The sequence below is a fragment of the Cimex lectularius genome, unplaced genomic scaffold, assembly GCF_000648675.2.
Source record: "Cimex lectularius strain Harlan isolate CLEC.00 unplaced genomic scaffold, Clec_2.1 scaffold156, whole genome shotgun sequence".
Lineage (NCBI taxonomy): Eukaryota > Metazoa > Arthropoda > Insecta > Hemiptera > Cimicidae > Cimex > Cimex lectularius.
The window spans coordinates 401,623-428,551 of record NW_019392760.1 but is presented as its reverse complement, the minus strand read 5'-3'; the positions used below and the strand labels follow the sequence as shown (position 1 = coordinate 428,551).

The 26,929-nt window shown below is 36.2% G+C and overlaps 1 protein-coding gene across 1 annotated transcript; it reads right to left on the bottom strand.

Annotated features, from left to right (window-relative positions):
* Positions 1 to 925: 925 nt before the first annotated feature.
* Positions 926 to 25,398, bottom strand: LOC106669776 (otopetrin-1-like). Its single transcript, XM_014399473.2, has 12 exons — positions 25,361 to 25,398; positions 15,011 to 15,182; positions 10,569 to 10,776; positions 10,406 to 10,514; positions 10,226 to 10,343; positions 5,135 to 5,284; positions 4,899 to 5,074; positions 4,667 to 4,841; positions 4,464 to 4,601; positions 4,199 to 4,400; positions 1,352 to 1,601; positions 926 to 1,299 (listed from the first exon to the last, which is right to left on the bottom strand). Exons 2-12 carry the CDS (start codon positions 15,099 to 15,101, stop codon positions 982 to 984), a joined length of 1,935 nt encoding a protein of 644 aa, XP_014254959.1. The 5' UTR covers positions 15,102 to 15,182; positions 25,361 to 25,398; the 3' UTR covers positions 926 to 981.
* Between the last annotated feature and the right edge of the window lie 1,531 nt (positions 25,399 to 26,929).

Sequence of the window (26,929 nt, the reverse complement as noted above, 5' to 3'; positions counted from 1 at the left end):
TGATAAAATAATTACACAGTTAGTAAATATGGCTTTGTCATAAAAAATTAATTAATTAATTGACCATAAAATTGATTACAGTTGATCTTGCCGTCATAAGAACTTCATGAGCAGCAATCTCAATCCATCTGTAAATTTTATGATTCCAGATTGAAGTTTTGGCCACAACAAAAATATTAATTTTTCTTCCTTTTGTTTAAATCCCCTTCCTAGACTTTTGATAAAATCTAGACCAATATTGGTTTTTTCCTCTTTTAAGTTCTCTCTTCTTTCTATTTGGCTACACTCCACAATCTACATCATTTATTTCAACGAACAACCACTTTTGTCCCGCCTACAGTGACAATTACTTTTTTGCACCTATATTTTGTGGCCCTCATATTCGGTCAATTTCTTTGTATACTACTTGGGACCTCATTTTCTTCTAAAATCTTGTTTTCTTAAAGTTAAGCCCCATTCTGTATGTAACCAACTTCACCCTTTTGCACACATTTTTTTACCTTCCCAACCGTCGTTTTTTTAATTGTCAAACAGAAGGGAGTGGCTAATGTCAGAAACAACTTACATTTTTTAATAAAGTTTCTGTTTTCAATATTGCAAGTATTAGCCACTTTTTCACTCACGAACACTGGATCAAAGTATGGTCTTGAAGAAAAAAGCAAATTCAGTTGTTACTGCGAACTGCTTGTTTACTGCCGGCAGTAACTACTGAAGCTTAATAACTGAGCTTGTGTGTATTTTTGAATTTTCCTATGCCAGGTGTCACACCACCAGAGGACATTTTCGCTGTTTCTTCTCCTTTCTGGCATTATCTGCACAAGCTTGTTTCTGCTGATCCGAGTTAATACATAAGCTTCCATAGAATCTATTTCTTTGTGAATAAATGTACTGTTGTCTTTATGGACTAATATTTAAAAAAAAAAAAAAATAGGAAAGTGTGATAAACTTTTTTTAATTCAATATAAATATCCAAAAAACAAGTTAATTTCCTTTAACATAAGCAGATTTCCAAATGTCAACCATGCAGACTGAAGAGTGGAATCTGTAGAACATAGTCAGGGGAAACGTGAGGTGTGTTATCGTCGACCACAGAAACTCTCCGTAGTAGGAGGACCTCGGGTCGTTGTGATCAGAGTGGGATTTGATTTCAAACGTCTCCGTAATCCACATCGTTACATTACAGACTATAAGGAATGTCAGCAGCTCCCGTCCTGGCTTTTCGGATCGGAGAGCTTTCGAGTTGGCGCACCTTCGCAAACCGTCGATTATGAACGGTGTCTGAATCAATACCTGTATCATCTAGAAAACATTCAATTATAGTTGGTAGCATATTAAGATTTTTCATTTTTACCTGAAGTATTATGGTAGTCAGGTTGACATATTTGTTGGAGTTCCACGAAGGTATAACGCTCAGTATGGTCTGCACAAAAAATGCTGGAATGCATGTAAAGAGAAGAAGGTCATCGAGTAGAGATATTTGCTTAGAATTGACGTCCAGCTTAGTGATCTGATGGTAAGCAGGGATGACACTGGCTGTCATCAACAATATGAGTATCAGCTCAGTACAAGAATTTACAGAAAGTCCGACTTCGATGTATTTACTGAAAAAACAATTTAGGATAAAATTTGACAGAATTTTATGGTACCTCCAAGGGAAACAAGATTATAGTAAAACACACACAATAAATACAAGAAGTAATATTTTGTTTTAGTTACTGCACTAAGTAAATAATCTATATACATGTTTTTATCACATTCCTGCGTAGGTTAAGAGCATTAAATTAACTCATACAAGCATATTGATTACATTGCGCTTTAGAAAGCTTGTTACAGCTTGTTGTTGTAACCCATCTTCTCAACCCCCTCCAATCTGGCTTCTGCCAAGGATATTCCACCCAATCAGCATTAATAAAAATTACCAGTGACCTCCACTTAGCAATGGACCAACGGAAAGTTACTATACTTGTCCTTCTTGATTTTTCTAAAGCCTTCGATTCTCACTCTTCTCTCCTCTCTAAACTCAAATCTTTTTCCTTCTCCGCCAGCACCATCTGTTGGTTCCACTCCTACCTTACCAATCGCCACTAAACTGACTCCCTTCCCATTGGCCTTACCTCCACATCCTCCCTCTAAAATCTGGGGTGCCCCAAGGCTCTAGCATCTCTCCTATCCTTTTTTCCATTTATATCAATGATCTGCCCGACTCCATCCAGCCCTGTAACTATCACCTATATGCTGATGACTCCCAAATATACATATCCTTCCACCCTTCCGATCTTCACTCGGCCACTCTCAAGACCCAAAAAGACCTAAACTCCATCAATGAATGGGCCCATAAAAATTCCCTAGTCCTCAATCCGTCCAAATCCACCGCCATAATTATTGGGTCCAGGCAACTCTTCAATTCCCTCCCCAGCATCCCACCTCTCATGCTAAATAACCATCCTATTCCCTTCTGCTCCTCGTTTAAAAACGTAGGAGTAGTCTTTGACCAAAACCTTTCCTGGCATTCTCACATTTCTCAAATTTCCCGCCATTCCATTGCCTCCCTCAGCTTGTTTCGTCGGTCCTGGCTTCTCTTACCTTTCTCCACCCGCAAACTCCTTGTATCTTCCCTTATACTTCCCTTCTTCGATTATAGCTGCGTGGCATATGGTGGTCTCTCGAAGGGGGAGAACGCGCGATTGAAGCGTATTATGAATTGTTGCGTAAAATTTGTGTACGGCACCCCACGGGTATCCCAGGTGTCGGAGTTGTATTCCCAACTTTCCTAGTTATTCCCCTCCTTCCGTGCACAGTATTTCCTAGGTTGCTTTCTTTTCCAGTCCATCCACACTCGTCGTCCTCCTTACATCATCCAATCCCTCCAATTCAACTCCTCACATCACACTCGTAACAACCGCTCATCCCCAATCGACCTTATCCTTTTGCAACATGCAACCCATACCTTCAAAAGATCCTTTCTGATCCGAGCCCCTAAACTCTGGAACTCCCTTTCCCTTTCTATTCGTCACGGTGCCTCCTTTTCCTCCTTTAAACCCCACCTGTATAATCACCTCCTCTCCCTCCAAGCAGAGACCTAACGTTAACATTTGTTATTTTTGTTTAATATTCTCGTAATTTTTTCTTCTGTCCTGCCTTATTGGTATACATAGTGCCAAGATTTCTATCTTTATTTATTTATTTTTTACTTTTAACTTCATAGAAGGAACTTCCTTATTTATTTCATGTAAATTATTCTTAGGGGACACCAGTCTCAGAATAAAGTTATTTTTCTTCTTCTTCTTACTAATCGGCTCAGAGGAGCTAATCTCTACGGAATTAACAAGATTGAAAGGGCTGACGTCAGTAATTTTGATGAAATTTAATTAACACTAGTAAAATTTTTTCAACGTTTGTAACTTGCATAAATGATCATGGGTCTGACAATTGTAAGGTATGGCAGGTTATTTTAGGATTTTGTCACCAAGTTCTTCCACAGAGTCGTTGGCCTACTCATTGTGCGTTTAATGGTCTACATTGGTTCTCTTAAGGTAAGCATTCCAAGTTAACATTCGGTCAAGAACTATTGTGTAATTTCTGTGTTCAGTACTATGTTATTGCTTTCCAATGGTTTATTTCTTGTACGGTGACTACCTGTAGTTAATAAATTATCTACTAGGTGTCGCCACTGCTTCAACAAGGCTTTGCCTTCTATGCTGCAGTCCATGAGCTTGCAGCAACTATGTATACGCAAGGCAGGGGCTCAACCTGCTTAACGCGGATTTTGTTGACGAGATCTTAACCAACCCTATGGAGCAGGCCACAAGCACTACCTACAGCAACAAGGGTACTCTCAACAACACTCATTTCTCACAATCATCGCATTCTCAACAATCAACCTACCTCCAACACGAGGCCCTTCACTTGCTACTATTTTCTATTCTATTAGGTGTAACTATTACTCACCATTGGAAATTTATACAACTTAATTTCTTCCTCTAAAAACACGTAACTCCGATTTACTTACTTTTTTCAAAATAATTAACTACTTATTAATAATTGACAGTCCTTCTTAACTTAGCTGAATGAACTTTCTGTACCGAGTAACTTGGCCAGGCATAAAAAGTTCTTTCTACTTCTTTAAACTAGTTTCAAATTTAATTCGTCAATAGCAGTAAACAATAAAAATAAAATCTTTTAAGCAGTAATAAATTACCTGTCAGTCATAGCAACGAAGAAAAGTATGATACTCAGGAATGACCCCGCAAGTACGATCAGCCCTGCGAACAGCCCTTTGTTCGACGAGTGACAGTCGGCGTATAAGACCACGTTTGATATGAAGTCTTTAGTTGTGCTCCTGTCCGAGGTGCAGTGGCTGTAGGAGCCGATGTTTTGCCAGATGATGAACAGCACCCCGACTTTAAAATATTAAAATTGCCAATTGGGCTCTTCGTAAATCGTTTGGACCAATTTACACTTACCGACAAGTATGCTGTACTCTATTGTAAATGGGTACAAGTAGGGTGAAAAAGTGGCGAATATTATTTGAAACTGCTTCGGCCCTCGGCAGTGCTCGGAAGTCAGTGATCCAAGGCTGACGTTCGACGAATTGTTCAAGTCTAGTATATTCAGATTTATACTTTTATACAAGGTTTATTTAAAAAAAGAAAAAAAAAATATATACCGTGTATAATATAATGGGTGTTGAGATGATGAAGAGAGATAGGGTTTTCGGTCTCGCTGTGATACAGCGAGTCAACGGTTTCTCTTAATATCGTCCAAATCCAAAAGCACAAGCTTGATCCGATACAATGCATTAAAGCAAACCTTGCTAATATTTTAAACCTATTTATTATAACCTGAAAACTCATTTTATTAAAAAACAATATAAATATCAGAATAAAGCAGTAGTTTACATTAGAGTATTTGAAGATGAAAAAGAGTTGAAAAAATGAATAGGTCGGGTAAAGCAAGTCTAAAACTAGGGTCAGGACGTTGGCGCATTTGTAGAAGTTGCTCGAGTCTGTGATGAGAAATGCGACTTGGTAGGAAATCAGTAGACCGCTGTGGATCAGATGGCCCATGCAGAAACCTGAAAATCGAAGAAGAGAAGGATGAACTGAATCGTAAAGGAGACGCGTGTTGACCCTACCTGCGGCACCGACTTTCAGGTAAAAGCTGCCCGAGTGGCGGCCGCTGCTGAAACAGTAATGATGAGGTATGGCTAAGTCCGGCTCGGGAAGAGAATTCCAAACTATCGAGACCGGCTCACCGGTATCGGTTTCTTGAGATTCTGCCAATTCTGAGGAAGAGAAAAGATTAAAGGATGTATGGGATGAGATAATCGGGTTGTCATGAAAATAAAGGCACTTATTCAATGTTAATGTCAATAGATCAGACTGGGACTGGGGAAAAAGGGATCCCATCTATGCCAGCTATACCTATACAGAAGACTCTGACACCGAGTATGAGTCAGGAAATGGTATCTATGAAAATAAACCAAGGACTATAATTCATATAAGTCTTAGGCACTGTCTTGGAAGTGGAGAGTGTGGCTACCAGGGAGATCAAAAGGCTCAAGGCCATTTACTCGGACAGCCAAAAACACTAAAGGCAACTACCTCCATGATATAAAGTCCAGAGCCTTTTGGCATTACATCAAGGTCTTGCCAGATATTGGGTAAAACAACAAAATTACCTTTGTTTCGTTACCATGGAGGCAAATAAACAGGCCAAGGAAAGTTCGATAGGTTCCCTACAGGCTGTGAGTTTGAATCCTTTTGCGACCTACCAGAATGCCAAAAACGTAGATCTATCAGGGTTAAGAATGTCCTCGGTTCAATGGGACTGTATTTCAGAACAAAGAAAATGGAGGAAAAGTTCTGTAAAGTACCTTTTAATTTTTTGATGTTGTCCATCATGATTTTATGTCCCGTTTCGGTCTAATATAGACCATCTTCAGTGAACGTGTAACCAATTATATTCCAATTATATATAGGCTAATAAAGAATATACCAAAATGTAATAGTGATAATTAGACCGGCTTTAAATTGACATATTTTTTATATAAAGTGGCTTGACGGTTTTTTACATTCTATAAAATGTATGTAAAAACCGTCAAACCCCTTTATGTATATAAAAAAAGTATGTAAATTGAAAGCCGTTCTAATTGTCACTAATTCATTTTGGTATATTCTTTATTATTAGCCTGTATATAATTCGAATATAATTTGTACCACTTTTGTTATTGTCACTGAAGATGGTCTAGATTAGACCGAACGTGTGTGACTTAATAAATGCGTATTGTTGAAAAGACAATTTATTTCTTATCCATCATCTCAAAAGTATCGTCTAACCTAACGGCAGGAATAGAACATGATATGACTAGAATTAGGTAGTATTAGTAAGACTGCGTACTGGGCACTGAAGGCTCCAAAGACATATGTACACAAAGCAGCAGATACAAGCCTGCGCAGGTATTACCTGGAAGAAGAAGAAACAGCGGAAAATGTCTGTTGGTAAGAATGCAGGCTGAGAGGAAAAACCTAGGCTTGAACAAAATTAACCTTAACAAAATTTTGGGATCTGATAAAAGCCTTAAGCTTAATGAAAAGCTATAGACTATGATGCAGATGGCAAAGTCGACCGATATATTGGTCATGGTATGCAATTTAAAAAAAATGTCTTTCAGTACAAGAATAAACTAAAGATTTTTTAAAAATTTCGTAGCTTGTGAAGATGCCCAAGCATTCATACCATGTGGCTCAATGTCAGAGGGAGTGAAGAAGAGAGCGAGAGAAAGAAGATAGAGAGAGGAGAGAAAGAGAAAGAGAGAGAGAGAGTGAGTGATGGCGTGAAAGAAAGAAAGGAAGAGAGAGTTATAGACATTCAACGGGAAAAAGAAATTAAGTGAGCGGAAGAGAGTGAATGAATGAGATTCAAAGAAAGAGAGAGAGAGATGATAGAGAGTGAATGAGAAAAAGGGAGATCGAATGAGTGAGTGGCAAAAAAAAGACAAAATGGAAAGAGGAATGGGAGAGAATGAGGAAGAGAGATTAAGTGAGTGAGTGAGAGAGAGATTAAAAAAGGGAAAGAGAAATGGAAAGAATGAGGGAGATTCATTTAGTGAGAGAAAAAGAGAGTGAGTAAGAAAAAGAGAGAGAGACTGAGTGAACGATAAAGTAAGTGCGTGAGAGAGATTTCAAGGGAGGGATGGTGAATGGGAGGGAGAGGGAGAGAGGGAGAGAGATGATTAACTTAATCAACTCAATTTCTGTTTCCCGTTGTTGAGAGGCCTCCTTTTAACCAAAAATCTTAAACATTTATATCATAAAGTTCTTCAGGTAATTTGTCATATACTTTGACGTTCCCAAATATTGGGCTGATGCAAAATAAAGGGTTTTCTTAAGAATTGTGTAAACAAGACTAATCCGCAAAGGGATTCACATAATTTTAAAGCCTATTTATCTCGCTCCTTTCTCTTACAATTCTTTCAGTAAAAACATTAAATTCAATCTGTTCAATTCTTTCAAACAAAATGATGTCTAAGAGCTATTTTCAGCAAATTTATTTCTATGTATTGAAACTTGGGCGGAATGCAGCGCAAACCGCTTGAAACATTAATGACATTTGGGGGGCAAAGAACTATAAATTAATCCATAGTGTAGCGTTGGTTTCAACAATTCCGTAATGCATATGGACCTCACGAGAAAAGAAGGCCGTCCTGCTGTTGGCAACGACCTGTTAAAGGCTATAGTGGAAATTGACCCCACAAAACTCGAGAAATTGCGGAAGAACTTGGTGTTGACCAATCCGCAGTCGTTCGCTGTCTGGAAGCTGTCGGGAAAACAGAGAAGCTCGCCGAGCGGGTTCTGCATGAGTTGAACGACCGCCAAAAGGATCGCAGGTATGAAATCTGTTCAATGCTTTCCGCACGCAACATAAATGATCCATTTCTCAGTTTTTATAGTAACGTGTGACGAAAAAGGGATATTATACGACAATAGAGTGGCTGGATACGAGTGAAAAACCAGGGCACTTCTCAAAGCTAAGCTTACATTAAAAAAATAATGGTCACTGTCTGGTGGTTATCTGCAAGATTCGTTCATTTCAGCTTCGTCAATCCGGGTGAAACTATTACAGCTGAAAATAACTGTAATGAAATTTGTGTGGTGATTAGTGACCGTTAATCGATAATTATTCAGAAATCGTGAGATGCGGTCTGGTGTGATGTAGGTTTCAGAAAAACATTTTCTTTATCGTGCCAACGTTTCAATCTTTATTGAGGTCATCTTCAGAGCCTGGGATTTACAAACATTGTTTACATTTAACTTTAAACTAATTTTAAACTGTCCGGCAACTTATATCGGTCTTACATCCCAATATCTGGACAAGAGAGTAAAACAACATATCTATGATTTTTATTTAGAAATCGTGAGATGCGGTCTGGTGTGATGTAGATTTCAGAAAAACATTTTCTTTATCGTACCAACGTTTCGATCTTTATTGAGATCATCTTCAGAGATCGTATCTCACGATTTCTAAATAAATATCGATTAACGGTCACTAATCACCACAGATATCTATGATTGCAAAAAACCCAAACAAAATCCCACAGCACTCGCTACCCACCATTTTGAACACAAACACAATTTCGACTTCAACAATCCAAAAATATTACACACAGAATAAAACAAACATAAACGTAATTTTTTAGAAATGATTTACAACAACAGAGCATCAACTACAGAACAGATACATGTAAACTCAGTCGCAGCTACGCCAATATCATTATACAGATGTCATAACTATATCATCACTTCACATTCCACACATCAAACATTTTTCACATAGTCTAGTTTTTCAACAATTTAGCTTTCCTTTTCCTATTTATCCCTTTCTATATAATCCTGAAAGCATAATCTGGCCGAACCATTACCAACATTTTTTCCCTTCGTCGTCTCCTTTCGCCTCAAAGAAGCCGACTCCGCATATAAAAATGTCGTTCTATCCCGACTTCCTTCCCCACCATTATAAAATCCAACATATATAAACATAAACCAGCAAAATCTCACTGGCACTCTCGACACGACACGCAAGAATGGCACAATTAGACAGAAGACAAACACTTTGAGTGAGTACTTTGATTGAATAAAAAAAAAATTTTTGCATTGTATAAATTCTCTTTTTCCACATCCTACATGTATTTGTTAAACGTAAACAATGTTTGTAAATCCCAAGCCCTGAAGATTTTTTTTTTTTTTTTTTTTTTTTTTATTGGCCTTATGATCTTGCATATTAGCCATAGTACGAATTCTTTGTGTGTTCAAATTGGGGGTTATCGGGGAAAAAAGGGCCAGAGGCGACGGTGGGAATCGAACCCACGACCGCGGCGTGAGAGTCTCTCATGCTAACCACTCGGCTACCGCGGTCCCCAGCCCTGAAGATGATCTCAATAAAGATCGAAACGTTGGCACGATAAAGAAAATGTTTTTCTGAAACCTATATCACACCAGACCGCATCTCACGATTTCTGAATAATTATGTAATGAAATTAATGATACAGACCGAAAACTGCGACCTTATGTCCAGCATTCATCAATCGAAAGGGGCCTCTCCTTCTTCACAACACACTCCCACACCTCGCACAACGGATTCAGGCACGACTGCATGAGTTGGGTTAAGGGGCTTTACCATATCCACCATACTCAAAGGATCTTTCTCTTACAGATTATCACTTTTTTAAACACCTCAACAACGTTTTGTGCGAGAAACGGTTCAAAAGCCAGATTGACATTGAAAATACATTTCGGGAGTTGATCGATTCCAGAGATCATAGTTTCTTCTCTTCTGGGATTAGTGCATTGGCAAAAATGTATATATAGTAATGGAAGTTATTTCGATTAAATATATTTTGTTGAAGTTAAATTCTAGCTTGTTTTGACTGAACATCAAAAACCTGCCAATAACTAGCCTCAAATGAGGTAAGATCAGGAACAGTACCGCTCCTATCACAAGCTACGAAGTTGCCCGTACCGTGAGTCTGCAGTATGACCAAACCTTCGCACAGAGGTAAATTGCTTTCAACTTTCCCAAGAGACGAACCTGTCTGCAGTCGGCATAAAGCCCCAACCATGTCAAAAGGTCAAAACTATACATTCGTAATCTTTTGGATAAAAATGTTTGTAAAAATGTATCATTATTGTTGTGACAACCCTACATTTAAAAAAAAAATCATACTTACCATATTTCCTTAAAACCATGTCCTCGCTTATTTTTAATATTCTGAGATATTTTCTCATGTCCATGTAAAGAAAGCTCAAATAACCTAGACCTACTATTACGAGATAAATACTGAAGAACTGAAAGAAGAAACATTTTTTTAAAATAAACAAAAATAGTTTGTTAGCACAATTTAACCCACCTCAGCCATGGGAGTTTTTCCAGACATCAGCTCTCCTATATAGACAACGACGCCCAAGGTTACAATAAATACGGCGTAAACACAGCTGAGAATGATGGTCAAAGAACTCCTGGAAAAGATGGAAATGAAAAACCTTCCGTGACCGTTGATGCTTCCAACAAACCTGAACATTTCTTCCTTGTCCTTGGCCGATGAAGGAACCGGCTGCAGGGAAACGTCCGGAGGCAGGCTGACGGTCCCATCTTCGTTGGAGACGTAGAACCCTTGGCTCTCGAACTTGTGAAGAGGAAATACGGTCGTCTGCTGAGCCAAATGGTTACTGAACAGCCAGAGCTTTCTCTTCGCCGTAAAGTTGGATATTTGAGCAGGAGCTTAAATAAGAATTGTTAACGAGATCTCTGCAAGTAACTCTAGAAGATTGTATGTCACATCGGGCTTATGTTTTTGTTAGTCGTCACTTCAACGTCTCTTTAAAAAAATCTAAATTGCACTTACGGTAGAACGTTAAATATTACAAAACCAGTCTGAACCTATGATCCCAAGGTTTATGAAATTCACGACACTCTTATTATAATTTTTTGGTGAATTCTGCACAAGCCTAATGACACTTACGGTTAGGAAAATCATTTTACGTGTGTACTATATAATCTTTTACATATTCGTTTTTTTAATACACTGACAGATTTGTTACACAAGTTGAGACGTAACAAGTGACGAAAACCATATCCCTAGGGCCTTGGTTTTAAAGCAAGTATTACATTTTTTTGAATGGGCGGTAAAGATTGTTACGCTTCAGATAAAACGATGTATTTCAGATGAAATCTGGTCTGAAACTTTGACACAATTCTTTTTGTTAGGTTTGTCAATACGCAATTTTAAACTATGACGTAATGTTTGACCAATATGGGCCAAACAACAGATTTAATGCCAATCAGTTCGTCCATGAATGAGCGGCAAAATTTATTGCAAAAAAGGTAGAATGTATATTCGAAGAAAATCTGTCAAATATTTCATACCTGTTTGATGCCGTTGGTCAAATTTGTTGTAAAAAAATTGGTGTATGATAATTGACGAAAATCCGTCAAATCTTTGGTACTTCATGATGAAAAAGTGGCAAAATTGGTCATAAAATGTTAGGAAACGATATGTGATGAAAATAGAAATATGTGTAATCTTTGTTGCAAAACTTAACATTTCGTCAATTAACAACAATTAACAATTAACAGGCGGCAAAATTTATTGTAAATAAATTAGGAGAAGGTATTTGACGAAAATCAGTCTAATTTTTGGTACAAAACTTCATGTTTCGGTTGTGAAGGCGGCAAAATTTGTTATGAACAGGTTAGGAAATGATATTTGACGAAAATAGAAGTAGGTGGAATCTTCGTTGCAAAACTTAATATTTCGTCAATTAACAGGCGGCAAAATTTGTTGTAAATAAATTAGGAGAAGGTATTTGACGAAAATCAGTCTAATTTTTAGTACAAAACTTCTTGTTTCGGTTGTGAACAGGCGGCAAAATTTGTTATGAACAGGTTAGGAAATGATATTTGACGAAAATAGAAGTAGGTGAAATCTTTGCTGTAAAACTTTACATTTCCTCATTGAACAGGTGGCAAAATTTGTTGTAAATAAATTAGGTGTTAATATTTGACGAAAATCAGTTAAATCTTTGATATGAAACTTTATATTTCAGTTGTGAATGGGAAGCAAAATCTGTTGTAAATATATAAGGATATTAAGAATATATTAAGAAATATGTGTAATCTTTCTTGCAAAACTTAACATTTCGTCAATTAACGGGCGGCAAAATTTGTTGTAAACAGGTTAGGAGATAATATTTGGCCAAAATCAGTCAAATATTTCATAAAAATGTTTATTGTTGGTGAACAGGCGGCAAAATTTGTTATAAATAAATTAGGTATTAATATATGACGAAAATCAGTCAAATATTTGATAAAAACTTTACATTTTGTTGGTGAACAGGCGGCAAAATTTGCGTAAATAAATTAGAAGAAGATACTTGATATAAATCAGATTAAGACAAATTTTACGAATATTGGTCAAATCTTTCATACAAAATCTTAGACTATTTCGTTCGTCAACAGGCGGCAAAATTTGATATAAACAGATTTGGAAATATTATCGAAAATCGATCACTCCTTTGATACAAAACCTTTTATTTCAGTGATGAACACGCGGCAAAATTGGTTGTTACAGACTATGATATGATGTATGATGTAAATCGGTGAAATCTTTAATACAAAACCGTATATCACGTTTGTGTAAAGGCGGAGAAATTTGTTATGAACAGATTAGGACATCGTATTTGACACAAATAATAGGCCAATGTCTGTGATCCAATGTTAAATTGTCGCCAAAATTTGTATTATACCGCTTAAAATATCATATTTGACGAAGATAAGTCAAACGTTTGATACAAAATTGTGTTTTTCGTTGGTAAACAGGCGGCAAAAATCGAACTGTTTCCCTCCAACAAAAGAACATTTTGGCTTTTGTTAAGATCTTTTATAGACTGTATCTGCTTTTCTTTTCTCAATATATTTGCGATTAGTCATGATGTATTTTGAGTTAAAGTGCACCCAAGATACAACCAAGAACCAGTTAAGTCATCACTAATACTGCAAATTATAAAGTAAAGCATATTTCAATGATGATAAACTTAACATTTACATACATTTACCAAGGTCAATCCAAAAACGTGGGTACCACCAGCGAAGACCCTACTGGTTGCGAGACCAGTAACTGATAATTGCAAGTTGACTCGAAGTTGATTTATAAATGTACGTTTCAATTTTATGCACAATTCAACCTAACAAGTAGTTTTTTCTTGAAGTCTTTGGAATGGTGAAATGCCTGGCCGGTTTTGATGTTCATGATTGTCCATCCTCGCTGGTAGGTCAGAAGGTATTCGACACCCTTTGGTAGTTTCCGCCCAGGATTATCAAAAATGACCAAACTACAGAGCCAAATTAATTTTAATTAATTAATTAAGAAATAATTTTTTTTCTTTTCGTTTCCGTAACTTATAAAAAAAGTGCAATAATAAACAAAAAAGGCAGTAGGTATGGTAAAAGTGTGGACACGAAGCCTTCTTAAAGCCGGGAACACTTACCCGATGCTACCCTACGTTTTGGCAGGGTGTGCACATGCGACGTCAAGCGTACGCCATGTACAGTCAGTCACAGAGCGTGCACCACAAATCAGTATCACAATCGCAACGCTTCTTTTGTTCTTATTGCATTATTTTGAGCAAAAACATGCAATAAATTGATAGTTAAATTTTATCAGCACAACCCTCTAATAAAATGTTGGTTAAATTCAATTGTTTTAAATAAAGTTATTCCGGTGTTTTGATCAATTTTCTGCCTAACCATCATAATTAAATAAATTATAATTAAAATAAATAATTTTAATAAATAAATAATTTTCTGCCTAACCATCCCTATAATTTTTATAAAAACTCATGAATTTTTGATCTCGTTTAATCTGGTAATATGAGAATGTTGTAATTAATATAATGAATATTTATTTAGAAATCGTGAGATGCGGTCTGGTGTGATGCAGGTTTCAGAAAAACATTTTCTTTATCGTGCCAACGTTTCGATCTTTATTGAGATCATCTTCAGGGCTCAAAGTGTTTGTCTTCTGTGTAATTGTGCCATTCTTGCGTGTCGTGTCGAGAGTGCCCAAAATATAATGAATACTTAGTTTGAAATAAACTACAAAAATATGAGTGTCCTGACGCTACTCGACGAAAATGGTGTAATTTTATGAGCAAAACCGTGTAATAAATTGTTAGTTAAATTCATTACATCAAAAAATGGTATTCCACTGTTTTGATCAATTTTCTACCAAACCATTAAAAATCATTTTTTAAAATGAAAACTAAATAATACATGTAGTTTGAATAAAAATATGGGTGTCCGGTTCTTTTGTCTTCGACTGTACTCGATGCTACCCGATCATAAATCGAAAATCTGGACAGTGGGGATCGCAGAGCGTAGAGTAGGGTAGCGTTGCGTGGCATCGGGCAGTGTGCACGGGGATAATACAAACTTATAGAAAATTGAACTTTGGATTTGCGTCGGGTAGCATCGGGTAGCGTCGCATAGCGCAGTGTGTTCCCCGCTTAAATATTGTGTTGATGGCTTAGGAGATAAAAATATGTATAGATTAATTATTTGCCACGATTTGGATCTATTCAATTTCATTGGATTACTTTATTGACCACTTAAAACGTGATTTTATTACAGTTTATTGAATAAATGTTTATTAAATCGACGGTCAAATCTGAATCTCTTCCATATCCGCCGAGACGTCAACAATTATAAAAATATTTATCGTTTCTGCTCCGTTTAGTGGCCGTTAGGAAGAGGATTTTGAGAAAATTGCCGCAATTACGAGGTGTAACCGCCAGACGCCTGCAGTAAATTCTTCTATAAAAGAAGTAACGAGTATCCCACTGTCCGGCCAACTGATTAAATAAAGTGGTGGATTTTTTGTTGGTAGTTTTCCTAGTCGTAGTCGAAAGTTTAAACGGGAAAGTGCTATTAAACCGTATTCAACGGTCGATTTACTCACCGAATTTTGTGTAATCTGGAGGGCCGAGGTAAAAGTTTTCTTCCTTGTCGACTTCTTCTTCCACCTTTTTGTTTTTCAATTGCAAGACCATCCTCCCCCATTTTCATTCCAGTCGGAGCGACGAGGCGTGCTCGTAACTATTAAAGACAGCATAAGTCTGAACAATTGTGATCTGAAATCGATAAGGAAAAAAAAGAGATTAAAACAAATGCCAGGTCAAAATGGTACGTTAAAATTATATAGAGATTTCGGGTTGCGGACGAGATTGCATTACGGATTTATCAATTACAGATGTAAACGAGCTTAATATCGCTTTACAAATTGCTTTAGACAATCAAGAACGTTATCGTGACAGCTCTAAGCCCATTGATCATATCGTGGTGCCTAGTTTCAAAGCTGATGTACTTAGATATTCACTTCCAAAACATAACCTAACTACCGGATTAACGGTTGGAAATCCACCAAAAATGAACGAATAACGTTCTAATTTGATCAATTAATTAATTTTTTGTAAGGTCTTGGTTAAGATAAAAAGTCAGTGTCAGGAGCGGGATTCGAACCCACGACCTTCGGCTCAATACGCCGCTGCTCTAACTACTTGAGCTATCGTGACTTCGATCCTCTCGGACACCAATTTTCAACTCAACCCACCTTTCGAATTTTCTTTCCTTTTTGCCATTTTTTATTCTAATTTGAATTTTGTTTGTACGTGGCAGAAATCGGGTACTATACCCGTACTAGGTGCCATATACAATTTGAAACGTAGTGACCGAGTGATGCAACATAGCATCTTGCAATAAAATGTTTTCTTAAACTAAAAAAACTACACTGCTGACATACTGAACACCCTAACACTCACATCACGAACGTCGTAGACGATGCCGCAATCTTCACATTCTGACCCTTGTCTTGCAGCAAAAGCAACCCAAGATCTGCGCACAATTTAAGAAATACCTGTCCACCAGTACACATATACAATAAGGTCATCCATACCCGATACTTTGGTTTCTACTTGGACAGCAGACATACGGAACAGGCGCATAAAACCAAAACCAAAAACAACCGATATACAGACAACTCAGATGCCTTCTTGGACCCAAATGCTCTTCCATATTCTATTCTACTATATAAAAAATGTTTAATCGTTTTTGCAAAAACCTCCTGAAAATAAATTTGTGTATGAGTCGTCGTGCCAACGATAAACTAAACAATGGCGTGGTGAAAGTTCACCACAAACTCTACAGTTGGTAGTGTAAAAGCTTCTGAGTGGAAGTAGGCATGCCTGAGTATAACAGGAGCCATGAGAACTATGCTGCCCTGGAGATGCTATTAAACCTACCACCTCTACACATTTTCTTCCAAGAGAAGCAAGATCGAATCGATATCGGCTTATAGGACAGTTCAAAGTATTCGATGGTTCAAAGTACGTTCTGGGCATGCACAATTTCTAAGTTTAAAGTTTACAAAGTTGTACCAAATTATAAGAGTAGCATTGGTTGCTATCACCGCTGACTCTACTGGTACACGAACGGATCAAAAACCAAACGGGCATTGGAGCAGGTATTTATTAAAAAATAGAAATAAAAAAAAATTCTCCCAGGTTTTCAACCGAAAACCAAGGCAGTTGATTTCTGTGGAAAATAGGTAAAAAGGCTGTGAATCGAAGATAAAAAGAATGATTATTCTGACAGTCAACCTGCACTCACTTGGTCTTGGAAACCATGGGAGAAGTAGTAATCGAGGAAAAATTGTCGCTCGTCAGTACCCCAGGGGATGGACTAGCCAGAAATGGGTGGTCAGCAGCATCAATAGGTCCAGAATCTCTTGTAAAATTCCGAGCTGCCATAAAAAAAAACCACTTGACGAATAGATCATATTAAAAGCTCTTTTCCGCAGGAACATCTCAGGACAGAGACATTTAGGCGGACGCAATTTACGATCATTACAGGTCTGGTTGAAAGTGGCAGATAACGACTGTGTAAGTTCTAGCAAGAAGAGGAAACCTCAGTACATGTCATAAGCTATTGTGAATGCCTGACAAAGAAAAGGTTTCTACTCACCGGAAAAGAAAAGCCAAAACCAATAAATATGAATAACTGAGGAGTCAGTTAGGCTATGGAGGCTAATAAAAAGCCTAAAACTTAATAATGAGATAACTTATATGTGGTGGAGCACAATAGACTCCATATTTTTGGGCGCAGTGAGATAGTCTTTCTAGCCATATCATACATTCCTATTCTTAGAGAATATCTCCCAAAATTCCAACTAACATGAACTAGGGGACGTCTAGAACGAAATATACCAACTTGCTTCAAAACAATTTTTGGTGGAGGAAACTCATGGATCATGTTGTAACATATATCATACCATTTGGGTATAGGTTGAAGTCATGTTGAATTGACAATTTATTGGGTCAACTTTTTTTGTTAATTTTTTGGGTATTATCAGTTTGTGTGGTGATTAGTGACCGTTAATCGATATTTATTTAGAAATCGTGAGATGTGGTCTGGTGTGATGTAGGTTTAGAAAAACATTTTCTTTACCGTGCCAACGTTCGATCTTTATTGAGATCATCTTCAGGGCTCAAAGTGTTTGTCTTCTGTGTAATTGTGCCATTCTTGCGTGTCGTGTCGAGACCCTCGACTTTTTGGGCACTCTCGACACGACACGCAAGAATGGCACAATTACACAGAAGACAAACACTTTGAGCCCTGAAGATGATCTCAATAAAGATCGAAACGTTGGCACAATAAAGAAAATGTTTTTCTGAAACCTACATCACACCAGACCGCATCTCACGATTTCTAAATAAATAAGGTATTATCAGTGTGAATCAGTTCAACATTACTGCTTCATTTATCTTTTTAACTTTATCTTAAGTATTAACATTGATATTTTGTGAGGTTTCGGTTAGATGTCTAGGGAGTGAGTAGTGGACCTGCAGCTTGTCAAACCCGTTTCGGTCTCTCGTCGTCTTCAGTAGTTTGAGTCCAGAATAATCGAAAATGACTCACTCAATCATTCACTTTCTTGTTTTTCAAAACTCCGAACATTACGAGAAGTGGAAACACTGACATATCACAGCATGAATTGACAGACAAAAATGGTTGTAAAAAATTACTTTGTTTTCTTTTGTTCTAGTTATCGTCTAGCCAAAATGGTTGTAAAATTAGAATGTTTTGTCTTCGCCTGTTCAATTCTGACAACATAATACACAGACCCATCACTGAAGGTGGCGAGAAGTCGAAAGTCGCTGTCAGACCAATGATCGTAAAAGATCAACCTTTTGACTTCTTCTGTTTTATTTATCAGACAGATCCGTAAAGACAAAACGGGTTTGGCAGGCTAAAACGGCGAAGATAGACCAAAATTATTGTAAAAGACGAACCTTTTGTCTTCTCTTGTTCTATATATTATATATGTTGATAAAAATAGCGAGGAATGGCTGTCTAAATTGATTGTAAAAGGCCAACCTTTTTCTGTTCGATGTTGACAATACAGATTCATCACTGATGATAGAAGGTGAAACGCTGACAAACCAAAATAGCGAGGTTTGGCAGACTAAATTGATAGTAAAAGATCATTACTTTATGTTATCCTGGTTTTTTAAGGTACATACCTATCACTGAACATGACGGAAACGTTTGACAGTACAAAACGACAATGATAGCCTGACAAAAACCGAACAAAATGTCGGAAAAGCCACCAAGTTACATGTTTTAGTGGACTTTTTCTTATCTTCTTACTCATTGTCTCATTGTTGATCGATTTTATTAATTATTTAGAAATTCAAGTTGGAATTGCATCACGCCAGCTGCCAACGCTTCTAGAGGTATTTATTTTTCCACTTTGTTTTGAGGAATATTGCATAAGGGCCGACAACTAGGGCGTGACAGCGGATAGGATTTGAAAAATTACACCAAGGGAGCTCGTATGAAATTCGTGGACGCGCTTATGAACACGCGGCTATGCTTCCGAAGCCACGAGCTCGCAAATGAAAGTCTTCGAGATAAACAGACCGTATTTCTTTGGAGGAGCGGCAAACACTGGAACGTATTTTTTGGGCACGGGTCTGAAAAGAAAATCTATTTTTTTGTAACAATTAAGCTGCCTTCGTAGCTTTGAGGTTTTGAAACAATCGAAAGTCCTCACGAATAAGAAAGTCGTCAAGTGACGAGGTAGGACTTTGCCCGTACAAAACTTCGTTCAATCTCCAGGTAAGGAACTGTCATTAAGTCTTACCTGTTGATCCTTTTCGCCTCTTGTCGATTAACTTTTCCAGATACATTTAAAACATTTAATCGAGAGAAAAATTGGCTCAAAATCTGCGGTAACCGAGACCGTGAACATCGGCGGAGCGAGCCGTCCGAGGTCGTTCACGTAACCGAAAAACCTAGGAAGCTGCGCGTTTTACAAAATTCCAATTCCCGTAATAAATTGCCACAGCCCTTGACTTAATTCGGATTTAATAAATTAAACTTGGGTACGCCCAGTCTAATTACTCGTAAGTCCTGCCTTTTTCTGTTTGCGTTTCAAAAATCCTTCAATAAAACGGCATAACACGAACACGATAGCCGTGTTTAACCGTGCATCCTTTGTCGGATTAAAAGGATTGTTTGTCTCGTCTGTAGAAAACCGTCTGTGTACTTAGTGAAAGTTAAATAATCTCTTTTTTCCATCTAGCTAATTGGGACTAGTAAACTTTAAAACCTTGTTTATTATTATTTTTTTTCTCACTTTGAGATATCTTCTTGAGTTCTGCAGCTGATAAACGGTCCTTCCATCCTTTTTTTCCGAAATCTGCTATGATAGCCCAGGCTTATTTACTGTTAATAAGGTATATACAAAAAAAAATTACAAGAAACATTGTCTCGAAAATAACTGAACAACAAAGAACGTTCGATTTGACACAACAAAAACAAAAAACATACGCCATCCGATGCAACATACGCACAGAAAAATTAGTGTAAAATAAGGAAACCAAAGCCTGATCATAAATAGCATAAATAAATAGCAATTAAAACTTCAAAGGAGCTGACAATATAAAAGACAAAACCAGACAAATATGAATGTTAAATACAAATATATGCCTCAATGCAATGCGATCAATTGCTGGGCATGATTGAATATATAAAATATATTTTGCATTGTTTAAATTCACTTTTCCACATCCAAACTGTTATTGTTATATGTAAACAGTGTTTTTAAATCTCAGGCCCTGAAGATGATCTCAATAAAGATCGAAACGTTGGCACGATAAAGAAAATGTTTTTCTGAAACCTACATCACACCAGACCGCATCTCACGATTTCTAAATAAATATCGACTAACGGTCACTAATCACCACACATATGTGTGTATATATATCAGGGTGTATTAATTTGCCTGCTGGTTCATAACATCATTTGGTCCTCCGGGCCGGATCGCATTGCATTGAGGCATATATTTGTATTTAACATTCATATTTGTCTGGTTTTGTCTTTTATATTGTCAGCTCCTTTGAAGTTTTAATTGTTATTTATTTTACCATTTTTAAATCAAATTTTAAACATGTATTTAAAAGTTGACATTACTAGACTAGAAGGGCAATTGAGAATTTTGGATGTTGAAGTTGAAGATGTGGGATATGATATAAGAGAAACTAACAATCTTTGGCACTTGACTTTCAATTATCCTAAAAACGTGGTGTCAAGAGCGGGATTCGAACCCACGACCTTCGGCTTGATACGCCGCTACTCTACCACTTGAGCTATCGTGACTTCGATCCCCTCGGGGACTAACTTCCCATCTCAACCCCACCTTTTGAATTTTCCCTCCTTTTTGCCATTTTTCGTTAGTAGTAGTACTGACTTTTTATCTCAACTTAAAAAGCTTAATTAATTGAATGTTATTAATTGGTCTTAAGTGGTAATTAAAAATAGTGAATTTAACTCTTAACTCTCGCTAGAACGCTACAAGCAACTTTGTTATCTTTAAGAATTTTATATTATTAGATTATAAGAGTGGGGAAGTAATCAATTACAATCATTTCACAGCAAATTCAATTTTTCCAGTAAGAAGAAAATCGCGAGTCCATTGGCGCCCTAGGTGTCTTGCAGAATTGTCGAATGCGTTCGGGTTGAAAGGTATTAGACTGGGGGTTTGAATGAGGGTCGAGGTTTTTATGAAGACGACTTCTTGCGGTTCCGAGGATAAATGGGATCTGAAGGAGTGTAAGGTTGGACATGACGTACGTAGTAGCTTGAGCAATGGTACGAAGGATTTTAGAATGTAGTGACTGGATTCTAGGAGGTTGGAACCCATGTCCAGATTGGCTTTAGAAATGATGTATAATGTTTGTTTTGCAGTGAAAGTTTCCATCTGTATTGAAGTAATCTTTTGAGTAGTCAGTGCCGTCTATACAGTACTTTTATTTTGAGTCGAGCGTGGAGGCATCAAGAAGGTGTCGTTGTAAAGTCCCAAATATTGGGGAACTTTGGTCCCTGGGATAGGAATAAAGTTGTAGTAGATTAGATAGATAGATTAGAGGTGATAAGCGCAGGATGAATTTTATTTGCTGTGATTTGTTACGTTGAGTCTGATTCTCAATTTTTTGGACCATTATACCAAGCAGGAGAGATGGACTTGGTTTCTGATGGCCATTAGGTCTGGGTTTGCTGAAAGGATGACGGTATCGCTACGTAAGATCAGACGAAAAACCGAAACTTAACAAATAGGGCATTCCCCGAGGCGAAACAGCATTATTACAATAAAAACTTTAAAAAACCTAACCAACCCCACATTAAAAAAATATCCTTACATTCAGCAAAGATGAAACAAGATCGTCACAAAAATAAACTTCAAAAATTTCATTATAAAAAGAACAACATTTAACTCCTCTCGCTTTCAATGAAGATAAAACATCACCATCAAAAAAAGTACCCAAGCATTACATAAAATCAAACAAAAACTGAACAAAACAACATTTACTATAACATAATACAGCAGCAAATAAGAATTAAAGAAACAACATGAAATTGAACAAACCTAACGAACCTCACATTCAACAAAGATGAAACAACACAACATTAACATTAAAGCATATTAAAAACGAACAATATTTAACCAACCACGCATTGTAAAAATGTGAAAAATCATCGTAAAAAATCGACAAACTTTGTAAAAAAATTGAACCAACAGATTAATAAAAGATGAACAGCATCGTCGCCAAAAGGACTCAAATTCTACATAAAATCTCTATTCTACATAAAAAAAGAAAAAACATTTAACCAACCACACATTGTACAAAAGTGAAACGGCATCGTCACCAGAACTACACAAACATATAAAATATACACATAGATAAACATATAAAATCAAATAATAAACCAAACAAAACTTAGCCAACACGACATTTAACATAGACGAAACTGCAAATAAAAACTGAAAAACAAAATAAAAACACACAAAAAAAAAGAACAAAAGCCAACGAACTTCACATTCAACAAAGATGACAGAGCATAAAAAAGGGGCTCAAATATTACAGAAAATCATACCAAAAAAAGCCAAATTTAACCACCACCACATCCAATACAGACAAAATAGCATTATTGCAAAACACTCACACTATAAAATCAAAAGTACACACACACTGTACAAAAGTGAAACGGCATCGTCACCAAAACTACACAAACATATAAAATATACACATAGACATACATATAAAATCAAACAATAAACCAAACAAAACTTAACCAACACGACATTTAACATAGACGAAACTGCAAATAAAAACTGAAAAACATAAAATAAAAATATACCAAAAAAAGAACAAAACCCAACGAACTAAACATTCAAAAAATATAACAGAGCAACAAAAAAGAACTCAAATATTACAGAAAACCATACAAAAAAAGCCAAATTCAACCACCACCACATCCAATACAGACAAAATAGCATTATTGCAAAACACACACACTATAAAATTAAAAAAACCCGTGTAAAGCGGTAAATATTATAAAACAAAAACAAAAAACATTGTACAAAGGTGAAACAGCATCGTCTCCAAAACTACATAAACACATAAAATATACATATAGATATAAATATAAAATCAAACAACGAACTTAACCAACCCGACATTTAACATAGACGAAACTGCAAATAAAAACTGAAAAAAACCTAAAATAAAAATATACCAAAAAAAAAGAACAAAACCCAACGAACTTCACATTCAACAAAGATGACAGAGCATCAAAAAGAACTCAAATATTACAGAAAAAAAAGCCAAATTTAACCATCATCACATCCAACAAAAACAAAATAGCATTATTGCAAAACACTCGCACCATAAAATTAAACAAAACAGAGTAAAACCCCATAAGCATTACTACAAAACGGACTAAAATGCAACGTAAAATAAAGACAAACAGAATTATTTAAACTTAACCCAAACATTAATATTCAAACAAACAGCAATGAATCTTTCACATTATAACAACAAGTACATGTAGCTAACAAAATAATATGCAAAACAATTACATACCAAACGAATATTTTATATATATATATATTANATATAGTGAAGATTAGGCAAACCCCAAATGATCGAAAATGATCAACTTATAGTCTTTATTGATTTTTAGGCCCTCGTGATGTCAGTCAGTAAAATGGAACAAATAGAACTTTCTCTACTTTCATTGATGATTTATATTTAAACATGGAATAATGTTAATCCGAGCCATATGCTGTTTTATTGAGCGTGAGATGGTTTCGAGAAAGAAAGCTTACAGGTTCGTCAAGTTCAAGAATAAGAGTTTACCAACTGCTTCAGGCTAATGATTAATCAAAAATAATAAACCGTTTATTGTTTAATCCTTTGTGTCAAAGTTTCAAAAGACAGTTTCCGATTTTCCTGAATAATCTTTAAGCTACCACGAAAAGAAAGCCAAGATGTATTATAAATTTCTAAAAACCTTTTACTACGGACGGTCGGTTTTCTCAATTATCTTTATTAACCCGACCGATTAGCTATTAATTAAAAACTGCATTGTTGAAGCAAAATGAAGTCTCTAGTCTTCCAAGACGGCAAAATACCTTTAGCAATTTGTTCTTAATTAAATGGCAGAAAGTTATTATTAAAAATAGCCCAGGATATTGAAACGTTTGCACAGTTTTTAAAGGATTTGTATTATTTCAGGATTATCATATTTTAAGAGAGAACCTTTGCTTGAATGCTGTAACCATCAAAATATTAGTGTTATGTTAAGACTACCATTACTTAGCAGTCAGCTAAGTCACCTAAATAGAATTATGCGGTGGCAACGTGACATGAGGAAATATGGAGGCGATTTATTTCAAAAGGTTTACAAGAACAAGGCATAATTTGTCGAGTGTTGTCCTCGTAGATATATTATGGATTACTTATTGACATAAATTTAACCAATATTTAAAATGACCAAAGGCATGTTAAAAATCGTTAGTGGGATGACAAATTCGGCTGGCACATGCTGTCCAAGTTATCTGAAACGCTTTATTGCAGTCATAACGCGTTCAATTGCAACTCATATTTATTTTAAATTTTAAAAATAAATTGAAGAAAAAATATTATTACTAATTATTCAGATATCGTGAGATGCGGTCTGGTGTGATGTAGGTTTCAGAAAAACATTTTCTTTATCGTGCCAACGTTTCGATCTTTATTGAGATCATCTTCAGGGCCTGGGGTTTACAAACATTGTTTACATTACCATCATGTACGCTACGGTACTTATTTTAGAAGTGTTTATAGACAATAAATATTTAGGGTTGAAAAAAGAACTTACAACACTTTGCTTCTTTTTTCATTACATTTTATTTTAGGGTAATAATTTTCCTCTCTTGCTACAGTTTACTTACTGATCAGCAAGATGGCAGCATCATCAAAATAAAAAAAAGACAACTAAACCCTAAATATTTATTGTCTATAAACACTTCTAAAATAAGTACCGTAGCGTACATGATCATTTAGGATGTGGAAAAGTGAATTTATACAATGCAATTTGTTAAATGTAAACAATGTTTGTAAATCCCAGGCCCTGAAGATGATCTCAATAAAGATCGAAACGTTGGCACGATAAGAAAATGTTTTTCTGAAACCTACATCACACCAGACCGCATCTCACGATATCTGACTAATTATCGATTAACGGTCACTAATCTCTACACAATATTATTACTATTATTTTTTGATGGTTTTGTCTCTTTGACAGACTTGGACAGATCTGTATAAATATTTTATGAATTCATAACTCTCACTATCAAACTTTGTAGTAAATTAATAGGGTTTTCAGTTTTTAATGTGCAAAAATAAATATATGAAAACAGACGTACCTTAGTTCTTGGGTAATCACAAAGCTGGCGAGTTGTCGGCTCAGGGGTCTGCAGATGACTGAAAGCTCAGTGGTGTAATCCGGGAGGCTGAAGCTGCGATGTTACACTCCAAAGATTTTAAATAATGATACTTTCTTTTTACCTAACGGGACCCCCTCCGCGGTGTTCTCGACGGTTTTATTGTCCCTGGACCCTCTATCAAAGATTTAAATACAACTTGGCTGAATCATTTCGCTGTGAAAACCGACATACGAGGTGGCTGAGGAAGTAAGGGATGATTTTAAATAAAGGGTAACATTTTCTAATAAACGTGAACAAATTTAGTTTTATCCAAATATTACTTACAGTTCCGAAAAACAACTAAATTTATGTAACAAACTAATCTTAAAAATTACGAGACAACTTTGTTTTTAGGTCAGTGATAGTTGATTGTGATAGCTCACAATATGTGCAATAATCTTTTGTAAGAATATGAAGTACAAGAAAGAATGCACTCAACCAATAACATTTACAACTTGCTCTAAACAACTGTTTTGTAAATTCTTTCATTTTTTATTAAAAAATCTTATATAAACGCTGCCATTCATTATGACTTATGCTGTTATACATACCTGAAGATTCTATGAATCGGATCGATTTTCATCAAATTTTGCCGTTTATTAACAAACGAAATTTTTGACATCGGGGCAAGGTTTCAGGCCTACCATCATCTAACGTTTCTACTGTTTCATTTTAACTCAATTTAATAAGTTTTACCTAGAATTGACGAACGAAATGTTGGGAATGATGGTCATGATCATGCCGGTTTTGTCGCATGTAACGTGGAAGCCCAAAAGTCATCATTGCTGCTTGGTTCATATTTCGTCGAAAACTACTTATTTTCCTCAAATATTACATCCTGACCTAAGTGTTCCATTGTTTGTCGGATCAACATTTGTCATATAGAACCAAAGACCTCGACGTCTTGACTCATATATCATGAAGGCCATGCGGAATCTTTGCCGCCTATTCATATCAAATATAAATATGTGCGTCAGAAATTGAGACCAATTTCTTTCAATATTTGTCTAGAATTGACCTATCGATTTTTGTCTTAGTGGATCCGAAATTAAGCCCAGCAATTGTTTGCCGCCTATGCCCTCTCGAAATTTCGTCCGATTCTCGATCGATTTTTCTCGAATTTTAACCTAAATTGCACTACATGTTATAATATATTATACAACAAAATCTTTACCTTGAGGTTCACTTACCAGTATTGCATGAAGTTTTGGCTAGAACTCAATAATAAAATGCTGAGACGCAAGTCTAAGATTTTCATCGAGTATTTCATTTTAATCTAAGTTTAACAAGTTATGACTGCAATTCTTATTTTAATCGTTGAAATTAACCCTACGTTCCTCTTTGCCTCTCGTTCATCAATGAAATGTATATAAGGCTTTATGGCAATGATTCATGACTTCTTTCGCCGGACCTGACAACTTCTTCGTAGTTAGACTTAACTTCAACACCAAACAGTTGGGAATTGTATCAAGATCAAGGCTAATTTTCGTCAAGTTAATGTCCAAAGTT

What these genes read in the sequence shown, in the direction of transcription:
- LOC106669776 (XM_014399473.2), bottom strand. Translation starts at nt 15,101, where the DNA reads ATGGTCTTGCAATTGAAAAACAAAAAGGTGGAAGAAGAAGTCGACAAG. An exon ending in TCCAGATTACACAAAATTCG is followed by an intron (nt 10,777 to 15,010) that starts GTGAGTAAATCG and finishes TTCTTATTTAAG; the next exon opens with CTCCTGCTCAAATATCCAAC. An exon ending in TTCGTTGCTATGACTGACAG is followed by an intron (nt 1,602 to 4,198) that starts GTAATTTATTAC and finishes TTGTTTTTTCAG; the next exon opens with TAAATACATCGAAGTCGGAC.